A 21,387-nucleotide genomic window follows, 5' to 3' on the forward strand; every position below is an offset into this window, starting at 1 on the left:
CAGCTGTCCGAATGGCTGGTCTCAGACGATCCCGCAGGTGAAGAAGCCGGATGTGGAGGTCCTGAGCTGACATTGTTACAGGTGGTCTGCGGTTGTGAGGCCAGTTGGAAGCACTGCCAAATTCTCTAAAACGACATTGGTAGAGGAATTAACATGACATTTTCTGACAACAGCTCTGGTGGACATTCCGGCAGTCAGCATGCCAATTGCACGCTCCCTCAAAACTTGAGACGTCTGTTGCATTGTGTTGTGTGACAAAACTGCACATTTTAGAGTGGCCTTTAATTGTCCCCAGCACAAGGGGAATCTGTGTAATGATCATGCTGTTTAATCAACTTTTTGATATGCCACACCTGTCAGGTGGAGGGATTATATTGGCAAATGAGAAATGCTCAGTAACAGGGATGTAAACAAATTTGTGGACAACATTTGAGAGAAAAAAGTGTTTTGTGAGTATGGCAAATGTCTGGGATCTCGAGTGGTGCATAAGGCACTGCATCTCAGTGCTAGAAGCGTCACTACAAACAAACACCCTGGTTCAAATCCACAACCGGCCGTGATTGGGAGTCGTGATTGGGAGTCCCATAGGGCGGCGCACAATTGGCCCAGCGTCGTCCGGGTTTGGCCGGTGTAGGCTGTCAATGTAAATAAGAATGTGTTCTTAACTGACTTAACTTCAAACATGGGACCAGCACTTTAAAAAATAGTGTTTTGTTCAGAATATATGTATGGAATTACTTTTTTCATCTAAGACATCGTTGTGCAAATGAGTCATGACAGTCAACAAAAAAACAGGCCTGGTTTCCTTTATGATGTAAACCTACTCTGATCTCATTGCAATGGCTTATGAACAACAGAGACACCAAGTTTAGCGAAATACTTGAGGTCAGAAGAGCCTATGACGAGAGCCATGTGCTTTCATGCATGATACTTGTGGGCTGCTAAAGTTCGGAGCTGCCACAGCAACACCACTGCTTAAACCAATCAGGGAGCAGGAAATCACCCCCATTTGTTGCCTTCAAGACCCTCTGTGTTTCTGATTCCAAGGCAGAATTTGGCAGCTGATGTTGCTAGGTGACCAGTGAGGGAATATAGAGCCATTTAGCCTCAGACAAATAACTCAGACAGCTTTTGTTTTTAAACTAATTTAATGGTTTATCTTTCAATTTCCTATTGACAATTCTGTACAGATTCAGAATAGTTGAGAGTACTGAGTGAAAGTAGGCCTACTGTCCCTCAAAAATTCTAAAACAAAACTAAATTACAATTATAAAAACACTGGTAATTCCTTAGTAACCTACAGTACAGCAAATGTATGCTCAATTTTTTTCCATAGCACATTCCTTCAATGTTATTGTTCATATACATTACTGAATACAGGTACTACACAGGTAAAACTGCCTTGAAATTGTAATGAAAACAAGCTACTGCTCAAAAATAACTGGCATAACCAAGTATGGTTTGAAACAATATTGTATAGTATTGCTACCACTAAAAGAGGCACTGCAGTTCCAATGAAAACAAACATAAATGTCACTTGAAACAGTTGCCCATGTAATCTCCATTGTATTTAGGGACAAAATGGTTGCCGTGTATCTCTCTGGACCTGAACCTTCTGCACTCAACTATACAGGCAGTTACTTCGAAAAAGGGACAAGTAAACAGCAATACACACACCTTAACATTACAAACGCACACACACTCACACAGACAGAAAACACTGGTCAGAGAAATGTATCTCGAAATGTCCTCTTATTTGTCCCGTCACAGTGCCTTGTCAACATCAGCTGGTGTCCTGTTCTGAGGCGGTTGACCCGAGTTTACACACCACTGGTTCATTTCAAGTCATTAAAGCACAGTTAACTCCAATTATAAAAGTTGAAATCACTCGGAGGTAGCTCTCGTGTAATTCATGGCCATTTCCATTCCCAGTATTGCTTTCTGAACAGCAAAAACAAGTCTGTTTTCATCAGTCAAGTGATTTCTCCCACATGTAATCAAACAATCACATAATGGCACCAGAGAAAGTATACGACCTCAGAAGTCAAATGAGATAATTTCTGCTCCTTCTTCTGACTGTGTACTCTGCTCTGTCCTAACCCCAGACTTTTCACATGGACATGCCACCGCTCAGAGCAGACAACACAGGGAGAGGCCACACCCAGTCTATTGAAAGAGTGATTACAGCACACATCAAACGGGGGGCCAAACACCAACCACTCTCAGGGAACAGCTCACAGATCGAGGACCCATTCCATCACCTTCCAGTCTGCCATTCCAAACGAGGTACAGTACACTGGAGGTGTGCTTTGATCTTCACTTGGACAGCATTCAAGGCCCTTTTCCAAGTCAATGTAAGGAACGTCCATTGTTCAATAGACTCACATTGTCTGTAGGGTCAACAGTACACTACATAGGGAGGAGGACTGTGGAGGGGGGGGACAAGAAACAAGTGAGTCATCCCCCGTCTGTCCCTCGGTGCGTCAGACCCTGTTGACAGGTGTGGTGATGGTGAGGGGTACGGTGGAGCTTGTCTCATAGTCAAAGTCGATTATTGTGTGGTTGGTAGTTCCCAGGCTGCTGAGGGAGTTGCCTGTGCCCATCTGTCTGTCCCTAAGACTCTGCAGGTAGCTCTGAGAGAAGGAATAAAGGAGAGAGGGGAAGAAGAGGAGAGAGGGAATATAATCAGAATCAACCTTGGAATCTGTTCTACATGTTGGAATTCAAATAGAATAGAGTGTGTGTGTGTCAGTGGAGGCTGGTGGGAGGAGCTATAGGAGGACGGGCTCATTGTAATGTCTGGAATGGAATTCATGGAACTGTATCAAACACATAAAAACAACATTTTTTACTCCGTTGCATTTATTCCATTCCAGCCATTACAATGAGCCCATCCTCCTATAGCTCCTCCCACCAGCCTTCTCTGTTGTGAGTGAGTGAGTGAGTGAGTGAGTGAGTGAGTGAGTGAGAGAGTGAGAGAGTGAGAGAGAGAGAGACTGACCGGTGCCAGCAGGTCTCCGGCATAGCGTTTGACAGGGGTGGGCTTGCGACGGTATGTGCCCTCCTGCCCACTGTTCTGCTGGCGCTTCTTGACATCTTTCTGTCTGATCTGCATCAACTGGGCCCGCTTCTGCCTCCTGCTGATGATGACTTAGACGAGAGAGATGAGAGAGAGATATGAGCGAGAGGAGAACCAGAGGAGAGCCAGAGGAGAGAGGTGTGTTTACTCAGTGAGTCATTTCTTAGTAATTCTACAGAGCACATGAGAACTTTAGGGGACAATTTGACATTCTTAAATCATCTGAAATGTAATATGAACAGCTGACTTGGAGACAATCTGTCTTGTTTCAATACCAGAACAATGTTCTCCAATACCATAAAACCATTGTAGCAGTGAAGAGAACATAATATAGTCCATAGTCCATATTGAGATATACAGATGCATCATACTCTACAAACAGCTTCCTCTACCTCCCATGCTTACCACAGAGATCCTATACATTACGTGTATATGGAATTCTATGATGCTTACCCTCAGTGTGTGAGAACCCCACGGCTGTCAGCTTCCACTGCACCAGCACCCCCATGAAGCTGAGTGCCGGCCAGATACCCATGATCACCCAGCTGTACCAGCAGAGCGACGGCGCCGGTGACAGCCTCAAGCACTGATACGCGTGTCTGGCCAGCGCCAGCATCTCCACAAAGTAGTCAACGCACACCATCATGATGGCCGCCCCGAACACAGACGTAGACAACACGGTGAAGAGCTTCTGCCACTGTAGGGTGAGCACAGCAAACAGCATGCCAGTGCCCAGCAGCACCCCTAGGGGGACCCAGACGGTGGTGGGTGTGTAGAACTGGTGGGTGACCAGCAGGGTGGCGAGGGCAAGTAGCAGGCCCAGTAACAGACCCGTCATGAAGAGACCCACGGAGCGCACCAGCATGGTGACCAGGCCACACAGCAGGCCGATGCCCAGGCCGATACCCGCCGAGGCTTCCACACTCAGCTGGGTGTCCAGCACCCGCTCCTTGTGGCACAACAGGAAGATTATGACAGAGCCGAACATCAGGCCCGACAGGAACATGACCGCCTTGAAGCAGCGATATCCTGGGAGAAAAGAGAGGTGAAGAGGGAAATGTGATGGAGAGAGGAGTAGAGAGAGGGAATGGTGAGGGAGAGGGGTAGAGCGGGAGAGAGGGAGAGAGGAGAGGAGTAGAGAGAGGGAATGGTGAGGGAGAGAGGAGAGGTAGAGAGGGAGAGAGGAGAGGAGTAGAGAAAGGGAATGGTGACGGAGAGAGGAGAGAGGGAGAGAGGAGAGGGGTAGAGAGGGAATGGTGACGGAGAGAGGAGAGGGGTAGAGAGGAGAGGGGTAGAGAGGAGAGGGGTAGAGAGGGAATGGTAACGGAGAGAGGAGAGGGGTAGAGAGGAGAGGAGTAGAGAAAGGGAATGGTGACGGAGAGAGGAGAGAGGGAGAGAGGAGAGGGGTAGAGAGGGAATGGTGACGGAGAGAGGAGAGGGGTAGAAAGAGAGGGGGGTGAAAAGAAAACAATACTTATTTAAAGTTGTACTTTACTTCAATGGGGGGAGATTCAATAGCCTGAGGAATCTAACAGTAAAAAAATATGCAGGTGATAAGTTAGGGCTTAAAGAGAAAGTTAAATTGCAGAGGCTAGGGCATCAGCAACTCTATAAATATTACAGAATATTGACTGTAAGCAATGTAATGCCGTATAAATTACCCTACAGTTAAAACTAAAAAGAGAGGCGGTGTGGAGGAGAAAGAAGCAATTGTGGTTATTAAGTTGGATTTGGTGCGAAAAATATGAAAATATAAAGTGTGTTTTACTCTATTTGTTATCATCTAAGGCCATGCACCCCACACTAATATGATGATTATTGTTCTGCTGTAGATTGCAGGAAACGTCAGTTACAGGTGTTAAAAAATCAGCAGCAGCACCTTGTTAAAATATCCTGGGGAGAACCCTGCTGTATAACACATTAGCAGACATATGATACGTCTGAATACACATTCCTTATCCCCTGCTCTATTACATTGTTTGCGTCCCAAATGGCACCCTATTCCCCACATATGGCTCTGTTCAAAAGTTGTGCACCATGGGCCTTGGTCAAAAGTAGTGCACTATATAAGGATTGGGGTTCCATTTGGGACGCAGCCCTTGTTATTGAAGATTTTGTTTACTCGTTGACATGACGTGGTTGGGTTACGACTTATGGTCTTGACCCCGTGGTGACCTTACCAATGAAGCAGTAGATGATGCCGAACAGGCAGCACATGGAGCAGATGACGGCAGGGATGACCTCATACTTCCTCTCGATCTCCAGGCTGCAGGCGTTCACCTCGGCCAGGCCCTCCCCTTCAGCCCCGTCAGGGTCTGTCATCCTGGGGCTCCCTCCGACCGACCAGACCACTGGGGAGACAAGGAGGTGGTGGTGGTTGAAGGTTGGGACTGAAGGATAAGGAGTGGTGCTGTTATCGGAAGTTCATCAGAACAGCTTGAGTGCCTGTAACATGAAAGATAAATATCTGAGTAGGTCATAGATCATCACAGGCCATCACAATGCGTTAACTCACAATGCAATAAAGTGGTTGACAGTATTTATTTGTCTCTGTTAAGACTTTAGGGCACAGTACTGGCAAAGAGGACTGAGAACTTTAAAATCTAGGGCTAGGTTAACAAACACTGTCTTACCCACAAAATAGAGAACACAAAGTGGTGAGTTGCGAGACTCCATTGATGCTAAATATCAAAAGTTTAACATGGTGTATGTAGGACACTCTAGAACCCCCCCCTCCTCCTCACCCCTCCACCCCTGATTCAGACCTCTGACCCCTCACCCCCGCCAGTGTTCCCCGGGGCTTCAGGAGAAGTGTGAAATCTGCCGCCCATCTGGGACTTCTCCCTGGTGACTCTGCATATAGGCCTGCCAAACACTCCATATGCTGCTAGCCTAGCCCCCCATGATAACCCACAGTCCTGTATACCACACATACACCCCGTTGCCATGACTACAGTATCATGGGAGTACATAAACATGGACAACCACATACTACAGAGACATCTGTAGTATATTAATGAAAAAGAACAGTACCAAAAAGGCCTATAGACACCAGTACCAAGTACCGGAACGTCTTATATAATATTGAATTATTGCAGTGTCTGTCTACTCTACTGTATTAATGTAATTATGACCACTCTAATCAACATAGCAGCAGATGTCCAGTGTCCACTCAAGTCCACTCAAACAACATCATTTTCAGTGTGCATATTCAACACTGATTTCATATCAGCAGCAAACACCCACTCACGTTTACTGGGGTCCACGTTTTAAATAAAAATATTTTTTACAACTCTCCTAAATTGAACTTGAGGTGTCTATGTCAGGCATTTAAAATAGGATATGTAGTAAAAATGTCTGGGTGAAAGTAAATTACTATACTAAAAGTAGGGCTACTACGGACATCGAGTGGTGCTAGTGAACAGTTAATCAGGCAGCCCAAACTCCCCTCCCAGTTTGCCTGTTGGGGAGGCTGTGTAGGACTCATTGCTCAGGGTGGGCTGCTCTCTCTGGGGCTGCTGGCCAGCCTTCTTTATGATCTCACCCCAGTTCTGATCCGATTACAGCAAACTCACGTTTCCAGGCTCAGGAGAAAAACAGTAACAGAGCAGTGTGCCTGCTCTCCTGATCTGCTCTTTCACTTCTCAATCCCCCTCTCCCTCCATTCTCCCAAACTTCTGCTTTTAAACTCCTCTCCCCCCCTCTCCATCTGAGATACATTATGACCTGGCCATGACTTGACATGGAAAGAATGAGGGCCCGTTGGATAGTAGCTCTCTGCTTCCCTCTCTTTTTCCAGAGCTAGAGGAAGAGTTCTCGCTTCATTCACTCAGTCCTTCACGTGTCTGCCTCTCTGTCTCAGCCAGATAGAACAGAGGGGACTGTCTCACTTGTTTTCAAAAGGCCAAGGACAACTCAAGACAAATGATCTAGCCATCTGAGCGCTCCACAGCCCCACTGGTCTGCTGTGTCTGTGGCACGACTTTCCAAGTAGGTCTGAGAGGATGAAGCCAGGACAATGAATGCTTTAGAATGAGACTGAAATCTGATATACAGAAGTCATACAGTATTTAGGCTAATAATTTGTATTTATTTATTTATTTTATTTCACCTTTATTTAACCAGGTAGGCAAGTTGAGAACAAGTTCTCATTTACAATTGCGACCTGGCCAAGATAAAGCAAAGCAGTTCGACACATACAACGACACAGAGTTACACATGGAGTAAAACAAACATACAGTCAATAATACAGTATAAATAAGTCTATATACGATGTGAGCAAATGAGGTGAGATAAGGGAGGTAAAGGCAAAAAGGCCATGGTGGCAAAGTAGATACAATATAGCAAGTAAAACACTGGAATGGTAGATTTGCAATGGGAGAATGTGCAAAGTAGAAATAAAAATAATGGGGGTGCAAAGGAGCAAAATAAATAAATTAATTAATTACAGTAGGGAAAGAGGTAGTTGTTTGGGCTAAATTATAGGTGGGCTATGTACAGGTGCAGTAATCTGTGAGCTGCTCTGACAGTTGGTGCTTAAAGCTAGTGAGGGAGATAAGTGTTTCCAGTTTCAGAGATTTTTGTAGTTCATTCCAGTCATTGGCAGCAGAGAACTGGAAGGAGAGGCGGCCAAAGAAAGAATTGGTTTTGGGGGTGACTAGAGAGATATACCTGCTGGAGCGTGTGCTACAGGTGGGAGATGCAATGGTGACCAGCGAGCTGAGATAAGGGGGGACTTTACCTAGCAGGGTCTTGTAGATGACATGGAGCCAGTGGGTTTGGCGACGAATATGAAGCGAGGGCCAGCCAACGAGAGCGTACAGGTCGCAATGGTGGGTAGTATATGGGGCTTTGGTGACAAAACGGATTGCACTGTGATAGACTGCATCCAATTTGTTGAGTAGGGTATTGGAGGCTATTTTGTAAATGACATCGCCAAAGTCGAGGATTGGTAGGATGGTCAGTTTTACAAGGGTATGTTTGGCAGCATGAGTGAAGGATGCTTTGTTGCGAAATAGGAAGCCAATTCTAGATTTAACTTTGGATTGGAGATGTTTGATATGGGTCTGGAAGGAGAGTTTACAGTCTAACCAGACACCTAAGTATTTGTAGTTGTCCACGTATTCTAAGTCAGAGCCGTCCAGAGTAGTAATGTTGGACAGGCGGGAAGGTACAGGTAGCGATCGGTTGAAGAGCATGCATTTAGTTTTACTTGTATTTAAGAGCAATTGGAGGCCACGGAAGGAGAGTTGTATGGCATTGAAGCTTGCCTGGAGGGTTGTTAACACAGTGTCCAAAGAAGGGCCAGAAGTATACAGAATGGTGTCGTCTGCGTAGAGGTGGATCAGAGACTCACCAGCAGCAAGAGCGACCTCATTGATGTATACAGAGAAGAGAGTCGGTCCAAGAATTGAACCCTGTGGCACCCCCATAGAGACTGCCAGAGGTCCGGACAGCATAATGTGCGGTGCAGTAACACCCTTATTGAAAACCTGAGAGCATTTCACCTTGAGGTTATAGTATGGACTTCTCTTTCATCATATTCAGTTATGATGACATGGATGGATTTGTGGCATTACCTCCAACCTGCCCAAGTCAAAGTTAACACACTAACAGGAACTTTTATTGAAGATCATGCCAAAAAAACATCCTCTGATTGTGCAAGACAGCACTTTTGCAAACTATCAAATATATCTGTTTACAGTGAAAATTCTAGTCAAACTTCACCATTCAGCTGGACCAAAAACAGGAATAGGAGAAGGTTTGAAGAGCAAGGGAAAGCTAAGATAACGGCTCACCTCTGAAGACATTCAAAAGTGACTGCAAGGGTGTTGCGGGTAATCCATCAAGTTGCACAACTTGTTCATCCGACCGCACACACACACACCAACTCTCTCCCACGTCCATGTGTCTGTCCCCACATTGTCCCTGTGAGAGTCACAATGGTGGCCAGTGTGTGTGTGAGGCCTGGAGTCCGTGCCGCTCAGGGAGAATGGTGCCATTATGGGGCGGCACAAAGGCTATAAGGCCCTAGCATTGACCTCTACTGGCATATGCTGGGAGATAGGGCATATCACAGAGAGATGGAGGGACCCAGGGAAAGGAGGCTGTGTCTGAGTGTGTATGTGTGTGTGCCATGGCATTGAGCATGTGGGTGGATGAAGGATCCCACTGGGCACACACTGGTTGAATCAATGTTGTTTCCACTTAATTTCAATTAAATTAAGTTGAACCAACGTCGAATAGACGTTGAATTCATGTCTGTGCCCAGTGGGATAAAGGGGTCTAGATGATGGGGGTCTAGCTGGTAGCTGTCCAGAAGGCTGATATTGTCACCCATTCTCACCAGATAAGGAGGAAGTGACGTGGCTCCATGTTTTGTCTCGGAGCTCAAGGCACAGAAGTAGAAATTGTCTCTTTCGATACATTTTGATGAAGTACATCTTGAATGACCTCCAATATGACATTTCTGTGTGTGTTGTCATGACAACGGGTAAAATAAGGTTGCTGCTAGTGCTGTATATGTGAATATAGTCACACTTATAGATGACTGAGTATGTTGGTATGAAATGACCTTGGAACAAATTGCTTTAGAATGTTGCCTAACACACTTGCTTGACAAACACCATGGATGGATGGAGGGAGGGAGGGGTGGGGTGGGGTGGAGGGGCTCAAGTCTCAACAGCTGAGAGACAGGCAGAGCCATGCCCAGGTTCCCCACATAGCTAGTTTGGGTGAGTTTCATTAACCACTGATGGAGTTGTGGGGGTGTGAGAGAGGTCAGGGATTCCAAGGGTGCTCTGGCTTTAAGGCAGAGGGCAGCTGAGAACTAAACGTTACAGTCCAGCTGTATGGTGGCACAGCTTGGCACAGGGGGGTATGCAAGACTGTACCATTTGCCATGGTCTCCCCCTGCCTGGGCATGATGCCTGTTGATCTACAGCTCCACCCCCCACCCTTATAGCTACAGCTATAAACCTAATTCTCCATGATTCCAAATGCCTTGTGTCCTTCCCATTGGGCATGGTGGAGACTGGAGAATAGTATGGACATGATAGGACCAACCTACTCCATGGTGTCCACTTTGTGCCAACTGTGGTTGCCTATTAACCATAAGAGAATCACTCTCTCTCATTGGCAGGAAGCTGTGGCCAAGAGGAGGAAGTGGAGATCAGTGGCGGTGCTGGAGGTGACTTTTCCCTCAGGGCAGGAAGCTGTGGCCAAGAGGAGGAAGTGGAGATCAGTGGCGGTGCTGGAGGTGACTTTTCCCTCAGGGCAGGAAGCAGAGCAGGAAAGTTAGAGTTGGATTTGGAGGCTGGAGTGTCAACACCAACACTCTTATTTTCTGGTTTAATTTAAGACTAAAAAAAACTTGGTGATATAGGTTTGAATGCCTTGGCTATTAGAACATGATGATGACAATGGGTTATGCTACAACTGTGGGTTATGATCTCTAAACAAGTCAAATAAAACACTCCACTCTCAGTCCACATGTTCAAAATGATCTCAGAACTGGATTGTGTTTATATGGGCCTTTCATCATGGATTCAGATGCACTCACTCATGCTCTAATATGTGAGACACTATGATATCAACATTCACAGCTGAGAGAGAATGCTCTCTGGCTGGCAACTTGAACACAACTTGTGTACAGATAAAGCCAATTTTTTATGTGGTCAAATAGGTGAAACACCCTTTCTGGATAGATTTGCCAATCCTCCTGAACTTGAATAACCCCTCTCACTGACCTGTCCAATCCATTACCAACCAAACCTGGTCCTTAAATATTTGTAATTAAATCAAATAGACATCAAATACATGTTGATATATGGTGCAATGAGACATCCATTTTGTTTCTTATGAAGTAAAATTGCTGCACTTAATACACCTTGTCGTTACTGAATACACCTTGTCGTTACTGAATACACCTTGTCGTTAGTTATTGAGGAATGCTAATCAGATTAAAGGTAGTCCTGAAGAGTGTTATGTAAATGGATGTTTTGAGCAGAGAGGGAAATACTGAAAAACCTGCTGCATTTGGGAGCTCATTTGACTGGGAAACGAAGGGACAAGACTCGTTTGTCATCTCAGCTCATCTCAAAAACAGGGAGCAAATGAGATGCACTCCACATGATATGTGACAGTGTTTGAAAGTGGTCTACTGAGAGACAGCCACAGACACCCTCCCTTTTATCTCTTAAAAGGCAAAGAATTGACATTTTGTTCTATTGAGGAGGAACATAAATACCATGGTTACAAGTCATTAAGTGCATTTCAACAGATGTATTATCATGATTAGACCACTATGGTAAAATCACAGATCTATGATAACCTTTACTCATCCATGCTGACTAACGAAGGAAATTATGAATCTGAAGATGAAACGAGGATAGAATGATCTACCAGTCATAAAGACATCCTTAAATAATTTTAGCATTTTTATTTAACTAGGCAAGTCAGTTAAGAACACATTCTTATTTACAATGACGGCCTACACCGGCCAAACTCGGACGACGCTGGGCAAATTGTGCGCCACCCTATTGGACTCCCAATCACGGCCGGTTGTGATACAGCCTGGAATTGAACCAGGGTGTCTGTAGTGACACCTCTAGCACGGAGATGCAGTGCCTTAGACCGCTGTGCCACTCGGGAGCCCTTAAACCTCATCTACACTCCTTCCACATCCTCACATCCAGACATTTTTATTAAGTTGGTGATAAAGTCACAGCTCACCACCATTCTTTCTTTCAGCCTGTCTCTATCATTTCTCCTCTAAATCTCTGATCAGTGCCTCTCAAACAACACTTTGTTCCTCAAGAGTGAATGAGGCGGAGGGGGGGACCTGCAATGAATTTGGCACTGACACCTCCAGTCTTTCTGTAGCCAGGCTTGGACCGAGAGCAGAGAGCTCTCGGTCCAAGTTCTGGACCAGGCTCTGAACCCTACAGTGCTCTTCAAAGAGAGAGAGGGAGAGAGGGAGGGAGAGGACGAGAGAGAATGCAGTCTGTAACCCCTTCAGAGAGCAGTAATTACAGAGTGAGAATATATAGAAAGTGATTTTAGGGGCAGTAAGTTTACAACAAAGCCTAACACTGACATGAACTCTAAGACCAAAAACACTGACCTTTCTAACATGTGCAGACGTGCCAAAATAACAAACCTCTAATGTCATCATAAAAGATAACACATCACTATCAAACACCCCAAACCATCTACCTCCCAATTACCATGGAGGAAAAGTTATGGTCACGTTTCTCCAATGTAGTCTATAGGCCTACATTTCTTCACTTACAGACACGCAAACAACTGTCTCTGATGGCAAGCATACATCTTTTATATTATGACTGAATGAGTAGCCAGAAAACCAACTGTTTAACACATGGTTTAACATACTGTATATCCTTTTAAATATTGTAATAGTTTTATCAGTCTCAGAAAGAGATCCTATTCTCCCTCAAGCCCTTCCACTCCATGCCTGCCTTTGTGAAAGGCCCAAACAATGGAGGCCTTTCAACTCTGATTGTAAAGAGTTCCTTACAAAAAAAAAAGGAGAAAAACCAGTAAGTAGAAGAACAGAGAAACAATGAGAGGCCTTTTCGAGAGGCAGTCACGTGTATGATACACATGTAGACACACACCCCTATTTCCATGCACTCACACAACAGACCCACAAACGTCACGCACACACACTCATGCAAATATAACAACTCCAATCCACACATTATAATCATCCCCACCATGCACATTGACAAGTCTGTGTTTGTACAAATGGGGATGCCTTTTTCTAGAGACTGACAATGTCAAAGTAGTTCAGAGAGACAGAAATGCCACGACCTCCTTAAGAATTGCATTAAGTTGTTAAATAGCCTACAACAAAATAAATGTTTTGAGCAGAAAGGGAAATACTGAAAAACCTGCAAAAAGTTGTCAAAAATATAAAAAGTAAAGTAAAGTACAGATACCCCAAAAAACAACTTATGTAGTACTTTGAAGTAATTTTACTTAAGTACTTTACACCACTGAATGTAGTGTACTTATCATTACACAGAGTTAAAGAGTGATGGGGGTCTTTATGAGAGCAAACATTGAATGCAATAATTATGTCTACACGTCACACGGTTTAGAACTAGCAGACTATAAGAAACCAATTGGACATGCAGTGTCATTGCAAAGCCAGACTAGGCTATACAGGGAGTGGAGTGTGATGGAGTCACTATGAACACAAAAACAAAAGAGTGGATGCCTAGCCTCACCTACAGCGCCTTCAGAAAGTATTCACACCCCTTGTTGTCTTCCACATTTTGTTGTGTTACAGCCTGAATTTCAAATAGATTCAATTCAAAATGTGTGCCACTGATCTACACACAATAAATACCCCACGATGACAGAATAGTATTTTGTTCTAAATTTTTACAAATGAATACAAAAATTAAACGCTGAAATGTCTTGACTTTGAATGATTACCCCATCTCTGTACCCCACACATACAATTATCTGCAAGGTCTCTCAGTCGAGTAGTGAATTTCAAGCACACCAGGGAGGTTTTCCAATGCCTCGCTAAGAAGGGCACCTATTGGTATATAGGTAAAAAAAAAAGCAGACACTGAATATCCCGTTGAGCATGGTGAAGTAATTAATTACACTTTGGATGGTGTATCAATACAATACAAAGATACAGGCGTCCTTCCTAACTCAGTTGCAGGGGGGGTTAGGAAACCACTCAGGGATTTCACCATGAGCCCAATGGTGATTTTAAAACAGTTAGAGTTTAATGGCCATGGTTGGAGAAAATTGAGGATGGATTAACAACATTGTAGTTACTCCACAATACCAAGCTAAATTACAGAGTGAAAAGGAAGCCTGTACAGAATAAAAATATTCCAAAACATGCACCCTATCTATAATAACGCACTAAAGTAAAACTACAAAAACTGTGGGAAAGAAAATGTACTTTATTTCCTGTATATAAAGCATTATATTTGGGGAAAATCCAACACAGTTCCACTCTTCATATTTTCAAGCATGGTGGCTGCATCATCTTGGGACTAGGGAGTTTTTTGATAAAAAGAAACAATAGATCTAAGCACAGACAAAATCCAAGAGGAAAACCTGGTTCAGTCATCCTTCCATCAGAAACTGGGAGATGAATTCACCTTTCAGCAGGACAATAACCTAAAACACAAGGCCAAATATACACTGGAGTTGCTTACCAAGAAGACAGTGAATATTCCTGAGTGGCCAAGTTACAGTTTTGACTTGAAAATCTATGGCAAGACTTGAAAATGGCTGTCTAACAGTGATCAACAACCAACTTGACAGAGCTTGAAGCGTTTGTGCCACTTCAAGGTCAGCTCTGTCATTTACAGCAGCGCAGAGCAGTTCTTCCATTCCACCCAACATCTGTCTGGTACCAGGGTATAATTGTACCTCCTTATGGTCTCTCCCATCCTAAAATACCTCCTTCGTGTACACATCTAGGGTTCTCTGGCAGCCCCTAAGCCAGGGGAAAACTACATCACCCAATACTTTTGAGTCTCTCTATGAATGGATGTTTGTGGATCTCCAAGACCCCAAAAACCCCTACTATTCCTTTTGGATGCTCAGTTCGGTCAATGAGACAGCAGAACTATTCCACACCCAAATACTTTGACTGCCCTTACTAGACTAATGCTACAGGAGAAGACTCTCTCCATCTCCCGGCCTAACCCACAACAAGCATCTCCTCTTGTCAACAGTGTTCAACATAGACTATTTCCAGGCTCTTTTAACTGAGGGGGCTCATTTGTGGGAGATCCTAGTGTGTTCAGTGTATAGATACACTCTGCCAGTGTCGGACCAACACAGCACAGTATATTAGAGTACAGGCTACTCCAAGGCAGTAGTATGCCTAAATGAGTCCTTGGCTTGTAGAGCAATGCCTGACAACCATGGGATATGATGGAAATCAGGATAGTAACTCATTCAATCCATTTTGAATTCAGGCTGTAACACAACAACATGTGGAATAAGTCAAGGGGTATGAATACTTTCTGAAGGCACTGTATGTAGGCCTGTGCTTTTAAACAAAGCTAGCCTTGTTCTTCTGAGCTCATGTCCTATGAACTAGCTACTTGAAGGTCTGTGACACAAAGAAACTAGACAGTGAGACAGATTGAGTAGACCATGTTGGGATTATTGAGACACAGTTCAGAATGTAACTTGGTATTATAATCAATTACATGCATCTGGTAATAAACACTCCATGACAAATATTGTTATCGTGATAGACTTCCCTTTTCTGTATAGACAAGGAAGTCTGCTCTGTGCATTCAGTTTTACTGGAACGAATTTAACATTGCAGACATAGATACAGCAATAACATTACAGGGGTCAAAAAAACTGGGATATCCAGACCCAGAACAGGTCTATGAAGAGAGGTCCCTGGAAAGGATAATAAACAAAAAGTTAGAGCATCTATCAATCACAGGACTTCTCCTGAAATAGCCTGATGCAGAGAACACATGAGAAAGGCTTGTCAGATCATGGAAAGTTAAACGTCAACAAACTTCCCGTTCTAAATTATCTCAAAACTTTCAGCTCAGCAAAAAAGGACCCAGATTTCAAACTGCATTACAGATCAACAGGACAGGGAGCATGCCTCAGGGGCTGCACTCTCCACCCTCCTCATTGATGGTATATACAGCTGCCCAAGCTTTGCAACAGCAGTCTTATTTACACACGACCCATCGTTGCCCCCTCGCTCATCCTACAGATGAAGAGACGCTAAGCTAAAGTTGAGGCCTTTCAACTCTGACAGGTCATGTTTTTGGCTGGACCATACGAGCCTTGGCAGGGTTGACCTCTGCTACCACAGCTGAAGGTCTCTTTTTTTATTTCACCTTTATTTAACCAGGTAGGCCAGTTGAGAACAAGTTCTCATTTACAACTGCGACCTGGCCAAGATAAAGCAAAGCAGTGCAACACAAACAACACAAAGTTACACATGGAATAAACAAAGGTACAGTCAATAACACAATAAAGAAAATCTATATAAGGTGTGTACAAATGGATTAAGGAGGTAAGGCAATAAATAGGCCATAGTAGCGAAGTAATTACAATTTAGCAAATTAACACTGGAGTGATAGATGTGCAGATGATGATGTGCAAGTAGAAATACTTGTGTGCAAAAAAGAAAAAAAGTAAATCAAAACAATATGGGGATGAGGTAGGTAGATTGGATGGGCTATTTACAGATGGACTGTGTACAGCTGCAGCGATCGGTAAGCTGCTCAGATAGCTGACGCTTAAAGTTAGTGAGGGAGAGAAGTCTCCAACTTCAACGATTTTTGCCATTTGTTCCAGTCATTGGCTGCAGAGAACTGGAAGGAAAGGTGGCCAAAGGAGGTGTTGGCTTTGGGGACGACGAGTGAGATATACCTGCTGGAGCGCATGCTACGAGTGGGTGTTGTTATGGTGAACAGTGAGCTGAGATAAGGCGGAGCTTAACTTAGCAAAGACTTATAGATGATCTGGAGCCAATGGGTCTGGCGACAAATATGTAGCGAGGGCCAGCTGACGAGAGCATACAGGTTGCAGTGGTGGGTAGTGTATGGGGCTTTGGTGACAAAACGGATGGCACTGTGATAGACTGCATCCAGTTTGCTGAGTAGTGTTGGAGGCTATTTTGTAAATGACATCTCCGAAGTTGAGGATCGGTAGGATGGTCAGTTTTACGAGGGTGTGTTTGGCAGCGTGAGTGAAGGATGCTTTGTTGCACAATAGGAAGCCGATTCTAGATTTAATTATGGATTGGAGATGTTTAATATGAGTCTGGAAGGAGAGTTTACAGTCTAACCAGACACCTAGGTATTTGTAGTTGTCCACATATTCTAAGTCAGAACCATCCAGAGTATTGATGCTAGTCGGGCGGGCGGGTGCGGGCAGCGATCGGTTGAAAAGCATACATTTAGTTTTACTAGCATTTAAGAGCAGTTGGAGGCCACGGAAGGAGAGTTGTATGGCATTGAAGCTCGTTTGGAGGTTTGTTAACACAGTGTCCATAGAAGGGCCTATTGTATACAGAATGGTGTCATCTGCGTAGAAGTGGATCAGGGAATCACCAGCAGCAAGAGTGACATTGTTGATGTATCCAGAGAAAAGAGTTGGCTCCAGAATTTAACCCTGTGGCACCACCATATAGACTGCCAGAAGTCCGGACAACAGGCCCTCCGATTTGACACACTGAACTCTATCTGGGAAGTAGTTGGTGAACCAGACGAGGCAGTCATTTGAGAAACCAAGGCTGTTGAGTCTGCCGATAAGAATACGGTGATTGACAGAGTCGAAAGCCTTGGCCAGGTCGATGAAGACGGCTGCACAGTACTGTCTTTTATCAATGGCGGTTATGATATCGTTTAGTACCTTGAGCGTGGCTGAGGTGCACCCGTGACCAGCTCGGAAACCCGGAGTGTACAGTGGAGAAGGTATGGTGGGATTCGAAATGGTCAGTGATTTATTTGTTAACTTTGCTTTCAAAGACTTTAGAAAGGCAGGGCAGGATGAATATAGGTCTGTAACAGTTTGGGTCTAGAGTGTCACCCCCTTTGAAGAGGGGGATGACCGCGGCAGCATTCCAATCTTTAGAGATCTCGGACGATACGAAAGAGAGGTTGAACAGACTGGTAATAGGGGTTGCAACAATGGCGGCGGATAATTTCAGAAAGAGAGGGTCCAGATTGTCTAGCCCAGCCTTTTGGAGTTAGAGCTACAGGATGCAAATTTCTGTTTGAAAAAACGAGCCTTTGCTTTCCTAACTGACAGCGTGTATTGGTTCCTGACTTCCCTGAAAAGTTTAATTTCGTGGGGACTATTCGATGCTAGTGCGGTCCGCCACAGGATGTTTTGTGCTGGTCAAGGGCAGTCAGGTCTGGAGTGAACAAAGGGCTGTATCTGTTCTTAGTTCTACATCTTTTGAAAGGGGCATGCTTATTTAAGATGGTGAGGAGATTACTTTTAAAGAACGACCAGGCATCCTCTACTGATGAGATGAGGTCAATATCCTTCCAGGATACCCAGGCCAGGTCAATTAGAAAGACCCCTCTAATTGGGGTGTGGAGTGTACAGTCAGTAAAGACAGTAGAGTAGAAGACTATTCAACTCACTATGACACCACCAGTAGAAGTGTTTCCACAATAAGACCTGACGCCCATGACTATTATGGATAATATACACTCTGTCATCATGGGTCAGGGCTACATTAAGTAGGGTGTCTCACCTCTCCTTTCCACCCTGACCCTATTTCAACCCTGGTCCTTAGCAGGGTTGACAGTTCACACCATTCATTCGGGTTGAAAATCTCATCAACCAGTTTGTCTTTGAGTCACCCTGAGTTGAAAATGCCAGTGTGAAAGTGGCTATTGGTGAACACCCTGTGATGGAGTTCCAATTTAACTCTCAGATCTACAGGTGGTGAGTGAAAGTATACAATGAAAGGAAAGTAGTTCAGAATGATTAGTTTTCTAACCAGACAGAACTAGGCAGTTACAATACACCTGGAGACTGAGGGTTATACGTGCCACCGAGGCTGCCTCCTAAGGTCAAGACCAAGGCTCCTGATTGGAGGGACGATGAGTGCTTCAGTACTAATTGAAAAACAGAATAACACAGTACACTACAGAACCTCAAGGACTAAGAGTTAAGTAAAACACCCCAACATTGACCGCCTGCTCTTTCCCCCTCATATGCCGCTCTCTCTCCGGAGCAGGGAAGGGCTCCATCACTGCATTTTCCCAGAGTGGTTTAGGCAAAGCCATCTGGCCCTAGCTAGCCGACTGGCTTTGGGGGGGCTTGCTAGGAGGGTGTAGGAGGGGGAAGAGCATTGAGGGGTGTAACTAGAGATGACTCCTTTGCCACAGAGGGACACAAGCTATCATTACTACCCCCCCCCCCCCCCCCCCCCCCAAAAAAAAAACAAGGTGCACCCCCACCAGTAAACACACTGGGCCACAAGGCCAAGGTTCTTTCATGTCCTGTCTGAGGCTATGGTGGAGGAAGTATGGACGAAAACAAATAGAAAAAAAGGAATATGTGAAAATAACTGAACATGTAAACAATTGGTGTTGTTTGTATGTAATTGTATTACTGTCAAGGACAAAAAACATAACAATGCTTATCTGGTCAATAGGATCAAGGAGTGTACATGTCTGACTATGATAACAATCGTTAAAAGATAACAATCAATCCATTTCAGGCTTTTCTCCATAAAATGGCTAATTTCCCAAGTTGTTTACATTGTTATCTTCTGTATAATAACCCAATAGGTTCTACTGAAATTATCTTGAAACAGAGCTCACACATTAATTGACTGGAGAGTGACATCAACATTATATGATAAATTACTGAATGAATAAAACAAAAAAAGTTTAGCCTATACTTACTCTTGGAATTCATTATTAAAATAGTGTTTTTAACTTCAAAACGGTGTACTAGTCAGTAACACAAGTTTATGAGCATCCCACCCGCAGACTTTTTCAAACAGCAGCTCTTCTACAGGAATTAACGTTACATTGATTGTTCAATTTCACGGGGTGATTCAGTTTCATTGTATCTTTCTCTTGTTTGAAGGAGCTTAAAGATCATAAATAGTATTGTCTGCGGTGCGAATATAATCCATCATAGCCAATGATATGGCTGTAATTTACATCCTGTAAAGGTTCATCATTTATTTACACACTGTACAGAAGAACACTTACCGACTTCGTTCGGCTACGTGGATCTGTTTTCCGTGAAAACTGTCAGGCATGAACACAACGGAAAACAACAGAAAATCGAAGCAGCAGTGGAAAAACCGGTTCCAATGCACATAGGCTATAGTCACAGTGAGAAAAACAAAAGTTTTCCCTTCAATGTTTTAAGGACAAGAATAGGTTATTCAAAATGAATCAGCCCCGCGTTCTCGTCATCTTCAAAAACTGTGTCTAAAATTATAAATCGTTCTTTGCAGTCTCAACGGAGGAACTTAAGTGAGTTATTTCGGTTGATAACATGTATTTATAAGTTCCACGGCATTGTATTAAAAATCAGTTTGTCAGTTGGCTAGTTAGTCACGTCTGACAGAAGCTAGTTACAGCGAGCCAAATTGTTTTTCCTCCAACCCTTTTCTTTTACACACCTCCTCTTTCTGGCGTAGACTGTTGTTGATACCCAAGGGGTTTTCTCTCGAGTTCTAAACTCATAAAAAAAAAGAGTTGGCCCATTATTTTTCTCCGTGAGAGTCCAACCGTTCTCTCTCTTCCTCCCTCCCTCCCGCTCTCTCTCCTCCCTTCCTCCCTCCCGCTCTCTCTTCTCCCTTCCTCCCTCTCTCCTCCATTCCTCTCTCCCTCTCTCTCTCTCTCCCTCTCGCTCTCTCCCTCCCTCTCACTCTCTCCCCCCCTCTCACTCTCTCTCTCCCTCCCTGTCTCTCCAACTTTCAGCCAACAGCTGAAAACGCTTGACATCATAGCCATCTGTTATTGCTGCCTGGTTGAATTCAAATTTGGTACTGAAAGGGCAAGGTAGGGGAACGAGGCTTGGATGGGACTGAGTTGGTCTTCTATAATAATAATAATAATAATATATTAAGTGTAATTACATAGTTAGGTGTGTGTGTATGAAATGTAACATTTCGTATGGTATATATTAATTTTGGATGTCCAGCACCCATTCCGTATGATATGCTACGAATTACAATTCGTGTTATATGTTACGAATTTTCTAAACGTACTTTACACATTTGAAAAACATACAATATGTTAAGAATTTGCTAAAATATGTTACAAATTCTAGCTAGATGGCTTACGTTAGCTAGCTCGCTAACTTTAGCTAGGCTAGTGGTTAGGGTTAAGTCTAGAAGATAGGTTAAAGGGTTAAGGTTAGGGGAAGGGTTAGGAGAGGGTTAGCCAACACGCTAAGTAGTTTCAAAGTAGCTAAAAAGTAGTTGAAAAGTTGCAAATCAGCAATAATAATGAAGTTGTCTGTGATGAGAGTCAAACACCCACCCATCCACCCAACTTTTGTTTTTGCCTTAAGTTACCATCTGTCTTATGTAACCATAGCAAATGTAACATATCATACTAAATGGAGTGTCACGGATTTACACACAGAATAATATGAAATGCTCCGCTACCAAGTTCCAAGCCTGAAAAGACATTAGGAACAGGCAGGGGACCTGGTGCACCCGAATGGTGTCACCCGATTAGCCATCAGGTGCACCTGATGACACTTAGTATTCTTCTCTCTCAGCTCTGTACAGTCCTGGAGTTCCTGTGGATTTGTAACTATCTGCCATGACA

The 21,387-nt window shown here is 44.0% G+C and overlaps 1 protein-coding gene across 2 annotated transcripts; it reads right to left on the reverse strand.

Moving 5' to 3' along the window:
- Positions 1-1,129: 1,129 nt before the first annotated feature.
- On the reverse strand, positions 1,130-20,455 carry LOC110528224 (transmembrane protein 198). 2 transcript variants are annotated; one of them, XM_021610094.3, is made up of 5 exons: positions 19,810-20,455; positions 5,260-5,524; positions 3,533-4,108; positions 3,002-3,150; positions 1,130-2,633 (listed from the first exon to the last, which is right to left on the reverse strand). In XM_021610094.3, the coding sequence occupies exons 2-5, from the start codon at positions 5,399-5,401 to the stop codon at positions 2,484-2,486; spliced, it is 1,017 nt and encodes a 338-aa protein (XP_021465769.1). In that variant the 5' UTR covers positions 5,402-5,524; positions 19,810-20,455; the 3' UTR covers positions 1,130-2,483. The 2 variants fall into 2 exon arrangements, with proteins under 2 accessions (XP_021465769.1, XP_021465771.1); XM_021610096.3 differs by having other exon boundaries at positions 5,260-5,430; positions 19,810-20,450.
- Between the last annotated feature and the right edge of the window lie 932 nt (positions 20,456-21,387).

Source organism: Oncorhynchus mykiss, chromosome 7 (genome assembly GCF_057628025.1).
Source record: "Oncorhynchus mykiss isolate SJ-2025 chromosome 7, ASM5762802v1, whole genome shotgun sequence".
NCBI classification, from domain to species: Eukaryota; Metazoa; Chordata; class Actinopteri; order Salmoniformes; family Salmonidae; genus Oncorhynchus; species Oncorhynchus mykiss.

Excerpts from the sequence above, each read along its gene's own strand:
- LOC110528224 (XM_021610094.3), bottom strand. The coding sequence starts at position 5,401 with ATGACAGACCCTGACGGGGCTGAAGGGGAGGGCCTGGCCGAGGTGAAC. Across the intron at positions 4,109-5,259 it reads CATCATCTACTGCTTCATTG|GATATCGCTGCTTCAAGGCG; the intron begins GTAAGGTCACCA and ends CTTTTCTCCCAG. Across the intron at positions 3,151-3,532 it reads GGGGTTCTCACACACTGAGG|TCATCATCAGCAGGAGGCAG; the intron begins GTAAGCATCATA and ends CTCTCGTCTAAG.